General features: G+C 38.5%; 1 protein-coding gene across 7 annotated transcripts in view; it reads right to left on the minus strand.

Annotated features, from left to right (window-relative positions):
* Window positions 1-4,571: 4,571 nt before the first annotated feature.
* Window positions 4,572-20,574, minus strand: part of LOC121736809 (ATP-binding cassette sub-family D member) — an 80,857-nt gene continuing 64,854 nt past the window's right edge. For 5 of the 7 annotated variants that reach the window (XM_042128208.1, XM_042128210.1, XM_042128212.1 and 2 more), the window contains 12 exons: window positions 19,511-19,718; window positions 18,045-18,276; window positions 17,081-17,220; window positions 16,072-16,244; window positions 13,627-13,798; window positions 12,970-13,076; window positions 12,287-12,443; window positions 11,521-11,674; window positions 10,583-10,729; window positions 7,303-7,527; window positions 6,916-7,041; window positions 5,646-5,926 (listed from right to left, as the gene is read on the minus strand). In XM_042128208.1, coding sequence (XP_041984142.1) covers window positions 5,773-5,926; window positions 6,916-7,041; window positions 7,303-7,527; window positions 10,583-10,729; window positions 11,521-11,674; window positions 12,287-12,443; window positions 12,970-13,076; window positions 13,627-13,798; window positions 16,072-16,244; window positions 17,081-17,220; window positions 18,045-18,276; window positions 19,511-19,718 — 1,995 coding nt within the window. In that variant the 3' untranslated portion in view covers window positions 5,646-5,772. Of the gene's footprint in view, window positions 5,541-5,645; window positions 5,927-6,915; window positions 7,042-7,298; window positions 7,528-10,582; window positions 10,730-11,520; window positions 11,675-12,286; window positions 12,444-12,969; window positions 13,077-13,626; window positions 13,799-16,071; window positions 16,245-17,080; window positions 17,221-18,044; window positions 18,277-19,510; window positions 19,719-20,574 lie in introns of those variants that run through there. The other 2 variants (XR_006037066.1, XM_042128213.1) reach the window with 2 other exon arrangements.

Raw genomic sequence — 20,574 nt, forward strand, 5'->3', positions numbered from 1 at the left:
AATTACATTCATCATCATCACTACCATAATATTATACCATGCATCGTACCATGATTATGAGCCTTTTCATAGTCTTTTAGATCGAGGCTCGAGTTCGTCAAACGATAATTTAAAAAAAATCTATACTTAATATTATAAACCTGAAGAGTATGTTTGCTTGAATGCGCTAATCTCAGGACTGCAGGTCCGATTTAAAAACTTATTTCAGTGTTAGATATGTCATTTATTGAGTAAGGCTATAGGCTATATTATATTATATTATATTATCACGCTAAGACTAATACGACCGAAGAAACTCAGGAAAATGTGGTAAAAACGGGGAAAATATTAGAAAGGGTTTATCTCACGAACTACTAGAGCAATTTTTATAGCCATATTTGGCACAGATATAGAGTAGACCACGTGAAAGGAGTATTTATAGCTATTTTTATTCGAAAATGTACGGTTTCTGTGAAATTCCTAATTTACGCGGGCGAAGCCGCGCGGGACATCTAGTTATATTATACTTTTCTGATTTCTGAGGAACCTCGCATTTTCGAGTTTTTAAAATGTTTTTTCTGCCTTTGAAGTTTAATCGCCTAGGGAACTGGGAAGCCCTGTCTCACAGATGCTGTATGATGTGCCTGTCAGTAGCATTGCAACAGTATTTCATAACACTTCTTCTGTTCTTCAGTTATTGGCATAAAAAATAAGAGTTAAAAAAAATAAGATAAGATAATTCATTCACGTGGCACATGGTCCATTATTTATATCATTCGAGTGCGCAGCGGCCTGGGGCATTTTACATTTGAGTGCACATTATATTTTTACTCACGCTCTCATCAGGATGTAAATCTGCTATCGTATATTTTGTCCACCTCCGACCTTGCTTAACTTAAACGGCTCCCAATTCCTCTTATCGGCGGTTTATTAATTTTACTTTAATCAATTAACGAGATATATATTCAGATGACTCAATTCATGTGACGGTAACATAATTTTGCATATTACGATAAGTAATAATTTTTGATGTGTTTTCGAATTACTTAATGAAATGTCTTTAAGTTATGTTAGTCACCGAACATACCTACATAGGAAGCCTAAATGTTAACCTCCAATTCAGCTTTGGATTTATGTACTTATAAGTACATATAGGCAGTATAGGTCATAACTTTATGAGTCATGACCTATGGGCGGTAGCGTCCTATATGCGGACGTCCGACGTCCTATAGGGGCGGCAAAATTAAAGGGGAACAAAATATAATATAATAATAACCACTATAAAACTATGCAATAATTATTAAGATCACCAAGATCAAACAATGTTCAAATTGGCGCTCTGGGTTAAATATTACAATAAATATTATATATATAACGGACATTTTGATTTATAAAAACAGACACGATATTTTAACACTGGGTTAAAGGATCATGGGCATTTTGGTATAGAATACAATAGAAAATACTCTATTTGCACAACTTAAAACTAAACTTAAACTTAAAGAAAAAATATGTACAAATAGGCGGTCTTACTGCTAGCAGCAGTTTCTGCCAGACAACCTAGGTATATTGCTCAACAGAGATAAAATATATACCATTAGAGGCTGATTCTCCAAACCGCAAAATTTAGTTGTCCGGACGTATAAACTACCCGCAGAGTTACATATGTAGACCTTTGTATTTTTTATAGTAATATAAGGTGTGATCTAACTGGGCCACTTAGGTTCTGTAGTAAAACTTAATTGTAAATGTAATTAAAATTAATTTAAAGGTCGAAAAATTGATTCCCTGGACGTGTCCTCTCCCCAGAATTCACTATAAATTTCCAAAAAAATCCCACAAATACGATAAAATTCTAATTTCAAAGTAAATAAATCGTAAGAGTATAAACAAAATATTTATAAAACAATTGTATATAAACGTATATATCGTTATAAAAATAGAAAAAGTCATTTTAAGATTTGTCCTGGCTCACATAGTGATTCCCTATACGCTTCACTTGGAGGCTCGTACCTCCCTAGTTATAAGAAGCACGTGGTTGCGGGTGCGCAGGGCGGGAGGTTCGGAACATCATGGAAGGAGGTCGCACAATTCGTTGCTCCGTTTCCGAGTTACAAAGGAAAATATCTGATTCCCTCAACCTTGGTTCCTTACACAATTGATTTCCTATTCGCTAATTACAATGTCATTTCCAAAGTTAAGTTTGCTTAGACACGATGTAAACGACGATAATGAGTATGATTTTTAGTTAGACTATTTATTGTTTAACCTACATGCACAGTTTTTGTACACCTCAGGAAAAACTAACTTTTTATTGATTCCCTCTACATACATTTTGATGATTCCCTGGGTATTTTAAGTAGGGAATCAAAATATTTTACATTTATTTATCTAATTGGTACATATCTGTTTATTTTTAATAAAATAAGTACATTATCTTCATATACTGATACAAATAAATGACACCAATAAGTAAAATATATTTAAAAAAAAATTCTTAAAGTCAAAATATTTCAAATAAATTCATTTTCCATTCATTGTATATGCAGAAATAAAAATGTAGGTACCAGGGAATCAACTAAATAATCCAAATCCGGAGAAATGCCCTAGATAGCTCTTAGTGAGTAGGTAAAAAAGTTATATGGCGCCCAGCCCCTAGCAACTGTACTTTTTGAAATAATGTACGGTCAACGTACTAGGCCGGCGTTACCGACGTAGTTTTTGTCGTCTATGTGGTACGATTTATTTGCGCTTAGGAAGGTTACGAATGTCTTGTCTTAAACAGTACACCTTAGATTTACGCTCACGGTAGTAGTTTAACCCCTCCCTCATACTGCTCACCCTTGGCGGAGCAGGTAACGACGACAGAACAGAAAATATAAATAGAAGATAAGTGTAGACATAAGACTGTATAAGTGTTACATAACTTGTATTAAGAACATAAATATCTCAACTTAAAATTAGGGAAAAGAGCATTATTAAAAAAAACATTTGATGTGTAGGGGAGAGGGAGATAGGGGAGTATCATATAAGGGTTCCTTGTTGACTACGGAACCCTAAAAATAATCATGCTATAATGTAACGTGATGTTATCAGCATGAAATGTATGAGCGCTGATGGCACTTTTAACATGGCTTTACTCAAAAAGTACAACGAATCTTGACAAGCGCCCTAGTTGATTCCTATGCAAATCGGGGACCTAAGTAGTTTGGTCGTGTTACGTCAAACCCAGCTGACAGATCACAATTAACATTGAATTGACATATTCGACCAAATAACGTTGGTCTGTCAATTGCATAGGAATCAACTTCCTCGATGGTACATGGGTATACCTTCCTAAAAATATACAATCCATTCCTGTTGAGCCATATACCAGAGCCCATACATTTTTGCCCATCATCATTTAACTTAGATTTGCGCAAGTGAGCCGTAGGGTGCAGACCCAATTTCACCAACGTCTGTTAGTAACAGCTTGTCATGTCATGTTTTCTTTTTCATTCATATGAAAGAGGTAACGCAATCGGCGACACTAATTCGAGCATTGCAAACTTTGTCGAATAGTGCGCGGGGTTTCTACGCAATTATATGACAATAATTAAAACCATTAATTAAAAATATTGATAGCATTGTTTGTTGAGTCAACACAATACATTTAAATAATGTGTTGTTCTAACTTTCAACATCTAGGAATCACCTTCCAAGTCGTTGAACCGACTTATCACTATTGTTAATATTTTAAAAATAGTTTGGAATGTCCACGTCAAAAGACTCATAAAATTAGTTGCCTAGTGAGGTTCAATATTTCATACCGCGTAGCATGGCAATTAAGTTAAATAGCAAAGGTTTCTTGGGAATAATTAGAAAATCATATTTGCAGTAAACCTAGGAACCCCTTTATGTACTTATCCAAATTCTATTTTTATTAAAAAATTTAAAAAAATAAAACTACACTAATAAAATATAGCAATATAGCAACATATAGATATTTTTGCATTAACCGTAATGTATTTTTTTAATTACGTTATTATTTAGATTTTAGGTATGTAAACCTATTATAAGGCATTTTTAATATCTACTTGATTGCCTTATTAGTTATTATGTAACAGCAAAATGACCTTAGTCTGGACTCTGGAGGCTCGCAAAAAGGAAATTATATAGTAATTATATAGCATATTAAAGAAAATATAAAGAAACAACAATATCAATAAAAATCCCCTTTATTTTCCCACCCTAATACATAATGTTGCACTACACAGTACACGTTTGTTACACTATACAAATATTACATTATACGTACAAAAATAAATTCAAATAAAACATTTTCTAATTAGTAATATTGATACAGCCATTGCAATCTCAAAAATAAAATGTCAAACTAATTTAGCTGTCTCGTTAAATTATCACAGAAACCTAATGTATAAATATATAAATTTTATAGAAAAAACAAGTGAACAAAATAGTAAAACGAAATAAACATTACAGTAGAATAATTGGATATTATGGCCGTTTTTGGGAAGACATTTTTTTTTGCTTTAATAATTTGCCAGTAAAAAAATCTTAAGTTGAATTTATTTTTATTTCATAGATAACTACGCAACTTGTTATATTAGTTTGACTTAATTCATAGAGATCAGAAGAAAGTTTTACTGATAACAGCTAGGGGTGTTAAAAATCTCTTTTCTATTCTTTAGTAGTAGCTTAAATTGGTCATAGTAATAATATTATATTATGGACAGTTGTGAACAATAATCTCAAAATAGCTTAAAGACAATTATTGCATTCGATCATAACATTAGTATTTTAATAGATGACTTTCATAGTAATTATTAAAACTTTATTTTTTTATAGTATGTCTATGGCATAATCTTACAAAATTGTGATGATTCAAAGTAAATGTTTTACATGCTAATTACAATCTTTTTACAAAAATTTTGTACGTTTTTTTTAATAATTACATGACTGATTAACATTGATTTCAATAAAACATAGTAACAAATAAGGCCTTACTTGATAAATATCTCACTTTTGTTCGTTTATTTACTAGATATAAGGCAAATATTTTCATTCTGAAAATTATGTGTACACTTTGGTAGACTAAGTACGATCACTTTTATTAACTGTAGGCATATGTTACATTAACTGTGCCGATATTTTGAATATAATGTAGTGAATGGAGCAATAGTACTTATGAACTTAGATTTACTAAATAAAAACTTTTTAATACCTTATAGTAGCTAATTAAAGAAATACCACAATAAAATAATTTCGCAAAGATTTTACAAGGATTTCGTATAATATTGTATGCTAAAACATCAATAATTTCGGTATTGGCACTAGCCTATCGTTATGCCAGTTAGCCACTAACTTCCAAAAGTTAGCCACTTCACCATCATCGGTAACTACTCAATTAGCCAAAATGCTACTCACCAGCTAGCGTTAACTAGCAGTTCGCAGCTAAGTTACCTGCTAGCTTATACAAAGCTACTAGCCACCTGCTTTCTTATACAACTAAGCCAGCCACTAACTAGCTGATATCTAGCCACTAGCTAGCCACACCTCGCCTTAGGGTTGATTCAGACCGCAACGCGACGCGTAGATGCATTTCTAAATTTATATGGATTTGACAGATTCGCTAGACGTCCCACGCAATTGAAATCTGTCAAATCCATACAAATTTATGCCGCGCCGCGCCTCGCCTCGCCTGGTCGCGTTGCGGTACCTTTTGACCCTTAGCCACTATCTAGCCAGTCACTAGCCACTATGCTACGTATCACATGTCACATCACTAGTCAGTCACTGGTCTGTGTTGGGTGCGGGGGGCGGGGCCGGCAGCGCGGGGGCGGAGCTTGCGGCGGGCGCGGCCGTGACGGGGGAGGCGTCCTTGTCCAGGGGGCGGAACGACCAGTTGCCCGCGCCGTCGAACTCCAACACGTGCGTGTGGTATTTCCTGGAAAGAGCAGGTAGCCTTTTATAATATGATGGAGTAACTATAGGGTGTTTATCAGAGAGTTTTGCTGTGTCATATCGGTGCTGTTCGCTATTTAATTAATTTTGCCATGGCGCACACTTTTTTGAGAGGCTGGCAAAATTCTAGCTGACTTATATGTTTTCATAATTTATCCGAATTTCACCTATATTATTGGCTTATAATTTTCATACGGAGCACAGCCTGTGTAGCCAAGACTGTTAGAAATTCGAGAATAATGCCATCATTCTTTTAACGTGCTCCTAGACAGCAGTTATATAACGTTATAAAACATTGTGTACCTTATTTTCCTGTTCTGAGAGGAACACGATAAAATTTTATAACAGTGTGTAACATACGCTAGAACATGTCAAGAAATAAGTGTCTTTTCTTATTTTTTTTTTTTATTAGGTTCACAAAACAAGATACAATTCAAAATACATGTAGCCATAAATAATAGAGTATAAAATGAATAATGCCAGAGAATGTATCTCTCTAAGAAGTGATATGCACATAACAATTAGAAATTGTGTCAACTAACTACTATTTTTAAACACATATTTAGTTAGAGTTACTTACAAAGAAAAAACAGTAATTACCCTAGCCGAAGATCCTCTAAGAGTCTTTTTAGACGAGACAAGAGAACCAGATAATATTATGTCATAGGTCATATTGATAGCATTACATGATGAACACATGCGATACAAAGGGATTCTTATGATTTGTAAAAAAAAGTTAGACAACAATGTTATCTAACGTTATACATATAACTGCAGTGTGGGAGCACCTTTAGAACCCTATCTCTTAATTCGCCGCAAGTAAAGTACTATCAGAAAAATTGATTCAGAGGCAGATGGAGGACCTGCATATTTTGGTCGCGTTATGTCAAACCCTTATGTCAAACCCTTATGTGTGGGAGCTTTACAAGTGTGAGTGCGAGCGAGTGTAATAAATTAAAGGTGTATCCTCACCAGACGCTGGGTCGGTGGGTGATGGACAGCAGCGTGATGCCTTCCTTGATCGCCTCCTCGTACATCACCACCTCCGTCTCCATCGACACCGCACTCGTGCACTCGTCCAGCAACGCGTACACCGGCCTGAAACAGGTACACAGTTATTTATGTTATAACTTATAACATAATAAAAAGTATGTCTTACAATGTAGTAATTATCAGAGAAGTTAATTCATATGCAGATGGCGGGCCTACGTCAGTACTCATTTCGTCGGGTAATATCAATTGAATGTTATTGACATCCAATAAACGCTCGCCGCGCTAGGCATTGACCAATGACCGCACAGTAAAGTTTCCGAATCCGAGTCATACGGCAATCGTGAATCGGCCTGCAGGTGCACTCACCGGTGGAAGAACATCCTCGCGCACGCGACGCGCTGCTTCTCGCCGCCGGACAGCGTGGCGCGCCAGTCCCGCACCGCGCGCAGCCCGCCGTGCCGCGCTGCGCACGCGTCCAGCCGCACAACGCGTAATATGTGCGCCGCGCGTGCCTCGCCCGCCGTGTCGCCCGGAGCCACACGAGATGGATACGAGATCTGGTCGATGAGCGAGCCCATCGACATGTAAGGTCTGAAACATTTAAAAATTATAGTTGTGGGAATATGCTGCGTGGAGGCGGCAAAGGAAAATCTTTCGACCGAGTGAGGTGTTATGCTCGGTTGGGCCGAAACCCGCGTGATTGATTTTAGCTGTCGTATATATACCGACGGGCTTAGACATCTTCGAAACACCGTGGACTGTATAATATCTTATATTCACCTCAAAACTCTACATACTTTCATACCATCTTTCTAATACAATCATGTCAGTGCTTGTCATAATACATAGACCATAAATACGTTATACACTCCCCCCCATGAATATATTAGTTAATATTCATAACTGTACATTAAATCGTCACAAATATAATCTCTTTCTAGCAAAACAAACATAATTATACCTGCCTAATAGAAAGACTTACATCATAAAATTACTACAATTCACAATAATAACTACTCTAGCCCTACCGTACATAACTTTAAAGCGAAATAGCATCCTCATTTAAAACTACGACACATAAAAACAAACTCAATAAATACTTTGTTACGTTAAGTTACCTTTTTTAATTAACACCACAATCAATAGGTAGTGTAGAAAAAAAACCTCAATAACATATTTTTCCAAAACTAAGTAGACTTTCAATTAAAAAACACTTACACTCGCATATTCTACGTTCCGAAAACTACTCTGTTCACAACATTAAATAACCCTATCTTTTATTTCCCGCAACCTTAATTGTTTGCGAACGGATCACCTCTAATATTAAAACGAATACTATTATAATCGTCCACTAAATTTGCTGACCTGCTTCTGACCGATGTTTCGTTGTCATAACATACAGTTTTATTAAAGGCTACATCACACTGCTTTCTCGTACAATTCAACCCTCGTGAACTACCATGTTGCTTTTCTGCGTGCAATAACGTGTGATGCCGCCTATGGCAACATTGACAACCATTGGATCGCTTACACCTAGATGCCCTATGGTATGACCCTAAACAATTAAAACATAATCTATTGCTATTAACAAAATCTAACCTACTACTCATTTCCATTTGTCGAAACTTTCGACACTCTTCTATCTTGTGACCCTCCTTACAATATCCACACGTTGCAGCAACAACATGGAAAACTTGTGCTCTATGTACCGGCTTCAATCTTGGCCCCCTCTCTATCAGCTCTAATCTTGGCCGTTTGTCGACATTTGGTTCTTGTTTTGTCTCTCTCTTTTCCAATTCTAAAATTTCTAATGTTCTAAATTTAGCTTCTAAGAATTTTGTTAGTTCCGTATAAGAAGGTAAGCTTTCTATGTTATGACTAATGTTCTGTTCCCATTCCCTTTTAGAACCTTGGTCTAGTTTTTGAGTGACAATATGATTAATTAATATGTCCCAAGTCGAAACATCGAAACCTAAATTCGACAAGGCACTTAAACACTCATTAGTTGTATCTAGAAGTCTTTTTAATTCACTGCTTCTCTCCACAGTTATATTTTTCTGATCAAATAAGCGTATTAATATGTTGGTAGCTATATATCGCCTATTACTATATCTTCTATTAATCAATTCCCAACACTTCTCATAATTCTCTGCAGTAATTGGTACATGTCTAAGCAGCTGCTCTGGATCTCCTTTAATGTGGGCCTTCAGATAATACAGTTTTTCTACGTTAGCTAAATTTGAATTTCTATGTATAACTGTCTCAAACAAGTCGTGGAATGACGGCCATTCATCGTAATGTCCAGAGAAAATCGGTATGGTTATTTCTGGCAACGTTACTGATTTTTGCCCATTCAAGCTATGATCCATCCGGTATTCCCTCAACTTTCCCTTGTATTCCAAGAAAACTTCCTTTCCTTCTTCAAAAATATTATCTACTAAATAGCTACATTCTTCTTGCAATTCCTCCATTGTTAGCAGCTTAAAATGGTTAGATTCGAATCTTTTCCAAGTATTCTCTAAGCTCTCTAGTCTCACCTCTATATAAGATTGAGATATTTTGCCATTATGAGTTATGTTTTGAAACTTTGTATACTCGTTCAACATTTGGACTCGTAAATGTTTCTGCACTCTCATTAAACCTTCCATTCTTGCAAATAATAACAGTAAAGAAAAATCAAATATAAAATATATTTCCAAATTATGGGCTCTTGTTTGTATGTCGCCAAGGAAACCGCTATAAATTTTCTCGTATTTCAATACTCATCTCTTAAATAAATCTATTTACTTAACTGCTTATCCACATAATACGCTGGCTCTTTTGTTATATCCGGCTCGAAGGACCATGAAGAAAACACCGTGGACTGTATAATATCTTATATTCACCTCAAAACTCTACATACTTTCATACCATCTTTCTAATACAATCATGTCAGTGCTTGTCATAATACATAGACCATAAATACGTTATACACGCAGGAATGTGCTAATTATGGGTAAATAATTTTTAGCTAAAAGTTTGCATATCGCACTTATTCTATTACTATTTCAATACAACATCATTGTATTCTCATGAAATGTCAAAACTACGTGTATGACGTGAATGTGAGAATACAATTTTCACGTCTGATACGTAACGAAATAGATCAAACGAGAAACGAAGCATACAATTTGCATTGAAATAGACGAATCAAAGTACAGACACGACTGTTGAAATATTTTTATATTAATCAAAACTTAACAGATAACGATCCCAACCATACATACTGCGTGAAATTTTAATGGTTGTTTTCCCGCAGTAAAATGATTCTATCTTAGTAGTACAATAGATTTATGAAGTACTTTTTAAGCAAATCATAAAAAAAATTCGGCCGGGTCATAGCCGCTCGCGCCTATCGGTATAATGTTGCCATAGTACGTCATAAAAAATATTTTTTATTTTCAAAAATAACATGCATTATTGCATGCATTGCATTGATAGTACTACTATAGGTAAATCGTTCTGCTGCGGGAAAACCGCCACTAAAATTTCACGTTGTATAAGATATCCCCTATGTAAATATTAGCAAGAGGACTATAATAATTGATTCAAGCTGAAACCCTGTACGTATAAAAAACACCGTGAGTAATATTTGCAAGTTACATACCTCTGTGGTATATAGAACATGAGCGGTCTCGCGAGGCAGGAGGGCGGGGCGTGCGGCTCGCCGGCGCAGTGCGCGCACGCGCACGGCCGCGGCACGCGCAGTTCGCCGCCGAACACCGGCCACAGACCAGACACTATGCGGAACAGGCTGCGGACAAGATATGGAGGTTAGTACAAGGTTATATGGCGTATTTTGCGTTTGGTAGAGCGTGGAAATAAACATAAGGGGCGAAGTGAGAGAGCCATGCTTTGGCACGAATGGGCCGGCTCGACCGGAGAAATACCACGTTCTCACAGAAAACCGGCGTGAAACAGCGCTTGCGCTGTGTTTCGCTGAGTGAGTGAGTTTACCGGAGGCCCAATCCCCTACCCTATTTCCTTCCCTACCCTCCCCTATTCACTCTTAAAAGGCCGGCAACGCACCTGCAGCTCTTCTGATGCTGCGAGTGTCCATGGGCGACGGAAGTTGCTTTCCATCAGGTGACCCGTTTGCTCGTTTGCCCCATTATTTAATTAAAAATAAGTAATGTTAGATGTTATTTGTTGTCGTTATGAATTGTCAAGTATTAATGATGTTGTAAGATGCAGGCGTCATGGCTTTGCCGCGGTCGAAGACCGACTGCCGCATTCAGAGACAAATATTAATTAACTGCGATTAAAAGAAGATTTTTACAAAAGCCTCCATCCATTATCTGACATAATCTTCATTTAATTACAGTTAAGTAATTAAAATCTGTCTCTGAGTGCGGTAGTAAGAGGCTTACCCCTTGAAGACAATCATTACATAGCCATAATCGCTGTCTACGTTTATGCTTGTGATGTAGTCATGTCGTGTGTTACGTTAATTCTCTGTTATTTATTTGTCCTTGTCATACATTTTGCCCTGGCAATAAAGATGTTTTTTTTTTATGATTAATTATTCACTGATCTCTGCCTCACCTGGATTTGCCGCACCCATTCGGCCCTACGATGAGCAGGTGCGTGCCGGGCGTGAGGTCGAGCGTCACGCCGCTCGCCACGACGTCGCACGCCGGCGTCACTATCGGCACGTTGCGGAGGCGGATCGACAGGTCGTCCGTATACGTTATTATACCTGGAATTAAGTTGAATTTGTATTATTCTTGAAAAATTAGGTGCGAGCGCATCGTAAAATATCGATTTCCTTTGGGTCGAATTATTACGCTTTGATGCATCATTAATCCGCCGACTTGAATTCCAGAGGATAACTAAGCTTATGTCTTACAATATATGGCATATATTAATGATATAATCGGCCAAGTGCGAGTCAGACTCGCGCACGAATGATTCCGTACCGTTTAATAGAGGAAAAATATTAATATTAATATTTAATATTAATTTTATTTTGTTTTTAGTATTTTTTGTTATAGCGGCAAAAGAAATACACAATCTGTGAAAATTTCTAGTCTAGAAAAGTCTAGCTATAGCGGTTATTGAGTTACAGCGTGGAGACAGACAGACAGACGGACAGACATCGAAGTCTCAGTAATTTGTCCTTTGGGTTTCGGGTCCCGTTTTTATCCTTTGGGTACCCTAACAAAGGCTTCGGTCTCGAAATCAGCGGGCAGCGGGCGGGAGCGGCGGCGGCGCGTGACAATGTTTAAATTTATATGGATAAGCCACCTAGTACGCCGCGCGCCGTTCGCGCTATATACAGTTCTCTCTGTATAGTTTTTTTTTAACTTACCCTGCGGCACGGGTTGGCCGTCGCGGAACTTGACGACGAAGCCGGTGGAGGCGGCGCTGACGTGCACGTCGCGCACGCACCGCCCGCGCGCCACCTCCCCGAACACCACCAGCATGTCCGACACGCGCGTCGCGTACCCCGCCAGCGTCATTATTTCCTGGAAAAGGTGATTCAAATTAGCATAAACACACGATTTATAATTAAGTAAATTTAAAAAAATGTGGCGTGAACGCTACATTAAATAATGTGTACATATTGTATGCTAAAGGTGATCGCACCGTACGCGATGTACGTGCCGCACGCGCCGCGTCCCAGAATTCGTTGTATGAAATGACGTCACGAAATGCGGCACGTACGGTGCGAACATATTCATCCGCACCGTACGCGCCGCATTTCGTGATGTCATTTCATACAATGCGGCGCGTACGGCTCATGCGGCGCGCACGGTGCGGACAAATGTGCGATCATATTTATTGTTGTGCAAATCTCTTTTCACATACACCTATATCGTGACATATGACAGCTGTTTGACACAACTATTGACAAAGACCTCACGACTACATATCTCCACCTAATGGCAAATAATTTAGCATAGCATATTTTATCTACAATAAATCATAGCAAACAAACTGGATTTTCCTTGTGATAAGTACCCTACAGGCTCACAATATGTGGTTAGTTACCTTATAACTAGACATGAGCCTCTCTATGGCGTCGGCGGCGGAGTTGAGGAGGTGGCGCGACGTCGTCATGTACTCCGTGCGCTCGCTGATGCTCTGACCCGTTTTACCTGATACATTCATTATGTTGTTAGCAAAATAGGAAATATGTTTATTATCATTCTTTTATGACAATAAAGGCTTAAGGTCCAATTTCACCAACGTCTGTTAGTGTTAACAGCTTGTTAAAATGTCATGTCTTCTCTTTCATTCATATGAATAACGAAACGAGTTAACATAATACTAAGCATTAACTTTAAGAGTCATTGGTGAAATTGGGCCTAAATTTTACAGTAGCACAGTTAAATTAGTACAAGGTGTAATAAAACATAGTGATAATACTGTTGTACATGAATCTCCTGTGAAAGTAGCAGCGCGAGTAACTTTTTATAAACATTGGATGGGCAAACTCATGACGCTGGCGCGCTTGCCCGTACGGATTCAGCGCTGCTCCTTTCACAGTGAACTCTATACCATACACACCTTAAAGTATCACTTTTATTATCACTTTTTTATACCCTGTATAGTAGTAACAAATACAGGGTAACATAGTGATATTTGTACTATTAATTATTGTACCATACTGTTTAAAAGCTATAAGTTGCAATTCAGTGTACTCACTATCCTTATTCGCAGTGAGTATGGGAAGGGCGAGCATGACCATGCCGGTACCGGACCACACGTACTTCATGCAGAACTGCTCCAGCATCACGTACCACAGCTTCTTGTTGAACACAGACGTCATCTGCGTCACCAGATCCTTGTACGCCGACTGCAGTTGGCCGAGTTCCACCTGGAGAAAATAAAATCCATACTTAATATGCGAAAGTGTGTCTGTCTGCCTGTCTGTCTGTTACCTCTTCACCCCCAAACCGCTGAATAGATTTTGCTGAAACTTGGTATGGGGACACTTTGAGTGGGAAAGGACATAGCCTACTTTTTGTCTCGGATTAATGTACGGTCCCCGCGTAATAAACGAGTTTTGGCGCAACGGAGTTGCGGACATCATTTATATACAGTCTGTCAAGAAAGAGTAGACGCAGTACAAAATTTCTAAACGTAATTACGCTCAAAACGTAGTTTTTCTCATTGTATTTCCACAAAGAGCATCATCACCTTGCAAATTTTTATCTCGATTTATTAAGGTTTTAATATCTATACTAATATTATAAAGCGGAAGAGTTTGTTTGTTTGTTTGAACGCGCTAATCTCAGGAACTACTGGTCCAATTTGAAAAATTCTTTCAGTGTTAGATAGACCATTTATTGACGAAGGCTATAGGCTATATTTTATTACGCTATGACTAATATAAACGAAGAAATAGAGGAAAGTGTAGAAAAAACGGGGGAAATTATTTGAAAGGGCTTATTTGAACGCGCTAATCTCAATGAAATTTGGTATAAGGATACTTTGAATCCCGAAAAAGAACATAGGATACATTTTGCCCCGAAAAAATGTACGGTTACTGCACAATATACTTATATGATTTGCGCGTAAGCTATTCAATCTATTTTGATGGAATTTGGTATGGAGATACTTTGAGTCTCGGGAAAGGACAAGGAATACTAATTTTGTCCCGGAAAGTGTACGGTTCCCGCACAATAAACGTTTATGATTATCGCCTAAACCAGGGCTTCCCAAACTTATTTGTACTGTGAGTTGTGACGCCCTTGGGACTTTGCCATTTCTTTACGACGCCCCTCAACCCAGCCCCCAAGAATACTTTCTAATTTTAGAACTAGCCTACCCAACATTGGTTATCATAAAACACTATTTGGACATTTATATTTTTATTAGGAAATAATGACCAAATCAAAACACAAGCATAAGCCAGCAAGGCCGGCTAAAGCACAATAGACATAACGACCAGTAGTTCGACTGCAAAGATACGGACAGGTTTCAATATCTGTCATATTCGTCGGGTTTCACTAGGATTATGAACGGAATGTGCCTCGCGCTGGCTGATATAATTTATTTTTAAATATTAAAAATAAAGTTTTCAAAATTGGATTCTGACAATTTTAATCACATGTGCCAAAACACAAACAACAATACGACCAAAGAGGAACACGTCCAGCGAATATGTCATAGTTTTAAATTCGTAGATGACAAGTAACAACCCTAGCGACGATTTTCGTCACAATACGTCAAATTTAAAAATTTCAACATCAGTTCTAAGTCGGCATACTCTATAATTCTGTCTATTCTGGCTAAAGTAAATGATGCGCTTGCTTTTCTGAGCACAGCTTCTGAAACCGGGGATATAGACTGCCCGGGATGTATGAAAGACATAATGGGCGAGGCGTTTACTAGATTTGGTTGTGTTGACATGCGACGCCCTTGGGACAATGTTGCGACCGGGGCGTCGCGACGCACAGTTAGGGAAGTCCTGGCCTAAACTATTTAATCTATTTTGATGAAATTTGGCATGGAGATTGGAGATACTAATTTGAATCTGGGACAAGGAACGTTTTTGCCCGGAAAAATGTGCGGTTCCCACACAATATACTTTTCTGATTTGCGCGTAAACGATTCAATCAAATTAAATGTACGGGAACAATTACTATACTTAAACTAAAGTCCACGCGGACGAAGTCGCGGGCAACAGCTAGTTTTTTATATGATTTAAACGCCTAACGCCTCCGTGGTCCAGTGGTTAAGAGCGTGGCTCGTGACTCGGAGGTCATGGGTTCGATTCCCGTGTTAGAAACATGTTATTTCCAAGTTTGGTTAGGACAATGCAGGCTGATCACCTGATTGTCTGACAAGTAAGATGATCCATGCGACGGATGGGCATGTAAAAAGTCGGTCCTGCGCCTGATCTCTCGCCAGTCGTGTCGGTCTTCCGTCCCACTGGGTTATGAGAGTAAAAGAATACAGAATGCTCTTGTGTACTGCGCACACTTGGGCACTATAAAATTACTCGTGCGTACTGGCCTGGTTTCAATGAAACCGGCCACCGTCACCGAAACCGGTGTAGGAGTTATTGTATTATTTTGATTTAAAAATTCCGTACAGTGTCTACTCTTTTTAGACAAGTTATAGTTAAATTCTAAGTGTACTCACCCTGTGTCCGCCGTAGAATGCGACCTCCTCGGCGTGCGCTATCAGTCGCGAGTGTACGTGGCGCAGGTTGGCCTTCATGCGCGCCTCCTCGCCCGCCAGCGCGCCGAACTTGGGGCTCAGCAGTCGTAACACCTGACCCGTCAGGCAGATCACGACCGTCGCCATGCCGGGGCCTTGAAATTAAAAAGTAAGTTTAGTAAAAATAAAAATATAAGTTTCACACACCATTTTAATGGTTGAATGGAAGCACAAATTAGATATAAGATAACACATTTGTAAACTACATTCTGTGGATAAATGATTTGATTTGAATAAATATTGTATTGCATTTTTGCAAATAAACGTTTTTATCCTCACTCTTGTTATTATTCAGCTGAGAATGTGAACAATTTGAAGAATCCTAGCACCTAACGTTCATTCATATTAATTGTATTATGAGTACAACCTACTAATCTTTCTCCTGATATTGAAAAATCGAATAAATAAATAGTCTTAGTAACGGCTTCATATTATATTATACCCATGAAATTTATTATAGTAGTTACTACGTAATCAATTTCATGGATATATTATACGAGACACGTTTCATGTTTTGGTGAGAGAAAGCGATAAGGAAACTACACAATTTTGAGTAATTGATTTAAACTACTAAAGCTCCGAGCAAAGTACTATGGTAGTATTTGCTATACTCTACTAGGTAAAAATTTACATACTTAATTTTATATGATGATGTATCTGTGATTAATTTTTCCTATTTTATAATAAAGCCTCAAGCTCCAAGCGGTCACCGCCGACCGCGATTACAATTGAATAGCATTGTGTCTGGTTTTCCCACGATCGAGGTATTATTCTGTGTTAATAAAGAACATATTGTATAGTGAGTGTGGCAAAGTGCGGCATACTACTGATTGGAAATATTATAGCTAATTATAGCTATATGGCGCACTCGCCGGGGTGGCGGGCTTTGACACACTCTTATGTGTAATTGTTGTATTTGTATTAAACTCACCGAGCAGTATGTTGCCCTTCATCTTGCTGGAGTAGCTGGCCAGGGTGAGCACGATGAGCAGCAGGTCGAAGCACGGCTTGGTCAGCGAGCTGTACAGGTGGGCCACGGACTGCGTGAATACTGACACGTCCTCTGTTAGCCTGCGGACAGTTATTCGTTAGCTGTGCTGCTTTGTGATCGTTTTAAGTTTTCCTTTGCCAGAAGGGTAAGGAGTAACGTATTCTATGTCAACAATACAAGACGATGACAGCGCATATGTATGTTAAAACGATGCGGCACAACATCACGTACATGACAAAAATTTAGCATTTTAGTGCTTAATACTGAGGACACAAAACAATATTAGAGGTGTCATAGTTCATAGAAGTAAAACCCATTAATCCCCAAGCGGCAGCCGGCTGCCGCATAACAATTGTGTCTGCGATACCCACGATGGAGGTGCTATAGATTAATATATATCCTAATTCGTAACCATGTGACATGTCATTTAAACACGCGCACACACGCTCGTTTCCACAGACACAATCTAAGCGTTATAGCATTATAGGGTAGGAATATTATAGACTGCCGACCCATTGTATGCGGACCGAGCATGTTCGAAGATGATCTTCGTTCATATTAGGACTTCAACATCTCCAGGATTTAATGTCAATATCTATAGCTTGCACCAATATTTCACTCCAAACTTCAGAGAGATAATTGGCTACAAAAATGGTTACTTTTCTCATTGATATCTAAATAAATACCTATGCAATTTCCGTAATTACCTTTGTTTAATATTTTTTTATATATGATGTGTGGACCGCGAAGGTCATTTCATGTCTTAAAACGGACCCCGAGCGAAACTACTAATCGGTGACCCTTGTTATAGACAGTAGCGATAGCTTAAATAGACTAATTCATAGATAATACGCGACTAAACTTTAGCAATAGTTAATAGCTATTAATACTTGTAAGTGCATACCTATGATCAGCATTCTCTATCCTGCCATCCAGATTCGCCACTCGATAGTAAGTCTGGTTCTTGAAGTACAGCTCGTAGGCGTGATTCACCAATCTCGTGCGGAAGGCCAGCGCCAGTTTGCTCTCCAGGTACCGTATCATGGAGTTGATGAATGTGGCCGGTATGGCGATACCGAACCACTGCATCAGCATCGACGTGAACGACCGTAAGTCCTTCTGGACTATGTGCTTCACTGTAAAAAGATATTACATACATATTATTATGTCTTGTTAGGGTCAATTCAGAGCGCAACGCGACGAGGTGAGGGGAGGCGCGGCGCGGCATTTTGTATGGGATTTGACAGATTTCAATTTCGTGAGGTGACGTGCCAATCTGTCGAGTCAGTACAACTTTAGAAATGCATCTACGCGTCGCGTTGCGGTCTGAATCAACCTTTAGAAAGCAAAGTAGTTCTAAGATTATATATTTCATATTAATATAAGAAATGCGACAGTGTGTCTGTCTGCTGCCTCGTCACGCTTAAACTAATAAAATAATTTTGATGATAGATATATGATACTTTGTCTTCAAACAAAGAACATTTTAAAGTCCAAGGTAACAGTGGCAAGGTACAAGCTTCTCACGTGATATATTATAATATCGGCGCAAGATGCATTGAAGCGAAATGTAAAATCTAGGGCACATTATTTGACGACCTCTGTGGCTCAGTAGTAAGCGCGTTGGTAGCTCAAGCCGGGGGTTGCGGGTTCGAATCCCGCCGACGGAACAAAAAAGTTTTCAATGTTCCCGGGTCTGGATGTATATTAAATATGTGTATGATATAATAAAAATCTTAAATATATGTATAGTATAAAAGTATTAAATATATTTCCGTTGTCTGGTACCTGTAACACAAGTCCTTTAGGTACTTAGCACGGGGCCAGACTGACGTGGTGTGAAGCGTCCATAGATATTATTATTATTATAAGAGTAGCTTGAAGCCATATAAATTGAAGTGAAAAACTGGCACTTAGGTAACGCCATAATATGTGTATCAAACTGGTATACGTTTTCGTTTACTATTGTAGAAATTGATTCATAAACACTAGACAGATGGTAGAGCTACGTTATTTACTACGGTTATGTCTAGTTAATGTCAGTTATGATCTGTCAGGTCTTAATACAAGTTATAACCCGACTTACGGCGGTTCCCAATATTTGATCTATCTCTGGTTTGGCCCTACTAGAGATAGGAATAACTCACATTAGACATTAGAGACATACATTTTACGTCAATTGTGAGCTATTCCTATCTCTAGTAGGGCAAAACCAGAGACAGATCAACTATTGGGAACGGCCGTTAATAGCATGGGTTTGTTTAATGCCGTTATATTGTATAGATACACCATTTCTGTACATGCGCGCGCTGCATGATTTTCCCCACTATCGCCGAGCAATTTTTTTTTCCGAGCCTCAAAGATTATTACCTATGGATCCCTCGAGCGAGGCGACGTATATGGACAGGAATGTCCGCGTGAAGAGGCAGGCGGTGTGCGCGGCCAGCAGCGCCACCTCGCGGCTGCGGACGCCGGGCACCATGATACGGGCCAGGTACACCAGCTGACGGAGAAACTCCAGGTTCAGCCCCGGGATCGACTCCTTCTGACCCTCGGACTGTGTGTCGTCCGCATCCTCCTAGAAATGGAGATGAAGCGGAATAATTATCGATACTTTTAACCCATCAAGCCCCAAGCGGAACCCGGGTGCCTCATAACAATTGAAAATCTATTGTGTCTGCGATTCCCACGATCGAGGTATTCATAATTCATATTAAAATATCAGGTTTACAGTATTTCTATCACTGTAATAATAATAATGTACAGGAATGCAATTCATTCATTCCAGTATCCGTTTCCATTATTCCAGGAATTTCGTACTGAATAGTTTATTTTGCGGGCGGAGCCGCGCGCAATTTTAGTACACAACGTACGCAACAACAAATTTTGATAATAATAAAAAACCACAATAGGATATAATCATCAGATTTCGACTTTCGACTTTCGACTTTAGACATTCGATTATGACATTTATCGCTTAAGCGGTATGACTTGCATTTAACATATTATGATTTTTGCAACACACCGCGAGTTAAACATTAACACATGTTAAAGAGATCTAGACTCGCAGCACGCTTTTTAAGGTTCCGTACCCAAAGGGTAAGAACGGGACACTATTACCGAGACTTTGATGTCTGTCCGTCTGTCTCAAGGCTGTATCTCAAAAACGTATAACGAACGTATAACCTCCTCGTTTTTGGAAGTCGGTTAAAAACGAAACAAAATTAATATTGACGGGTGGCTCCCATACAACGTGATTTTTTTGTTTTTTTTTTTTTTGTTCATAATCAATGGCAACCGGTAGGTACTTACTTAGAATACTCATAAAATGAAAAGAATTCTATGGCAGCAAGCTATAGTCCTGCTAGGACAAACAATCAATTTGTAATCTCAGTGAGATGTAACTTACAGCTCAAAAGAAAAACGTTACACTA

This window comes from Aricia agestis, chromosome 19 (assembly GCF_905147365.1).
Source record: "Aricia agestis chromosome 19, ilAriAges1.1, whole genome shotgun sequence".
NCBI lineage: Eukaryota > Metazoa > Arthropoda > Insecta > Lepidoptera > Lycaenidae > Aricia > Aricia agestis.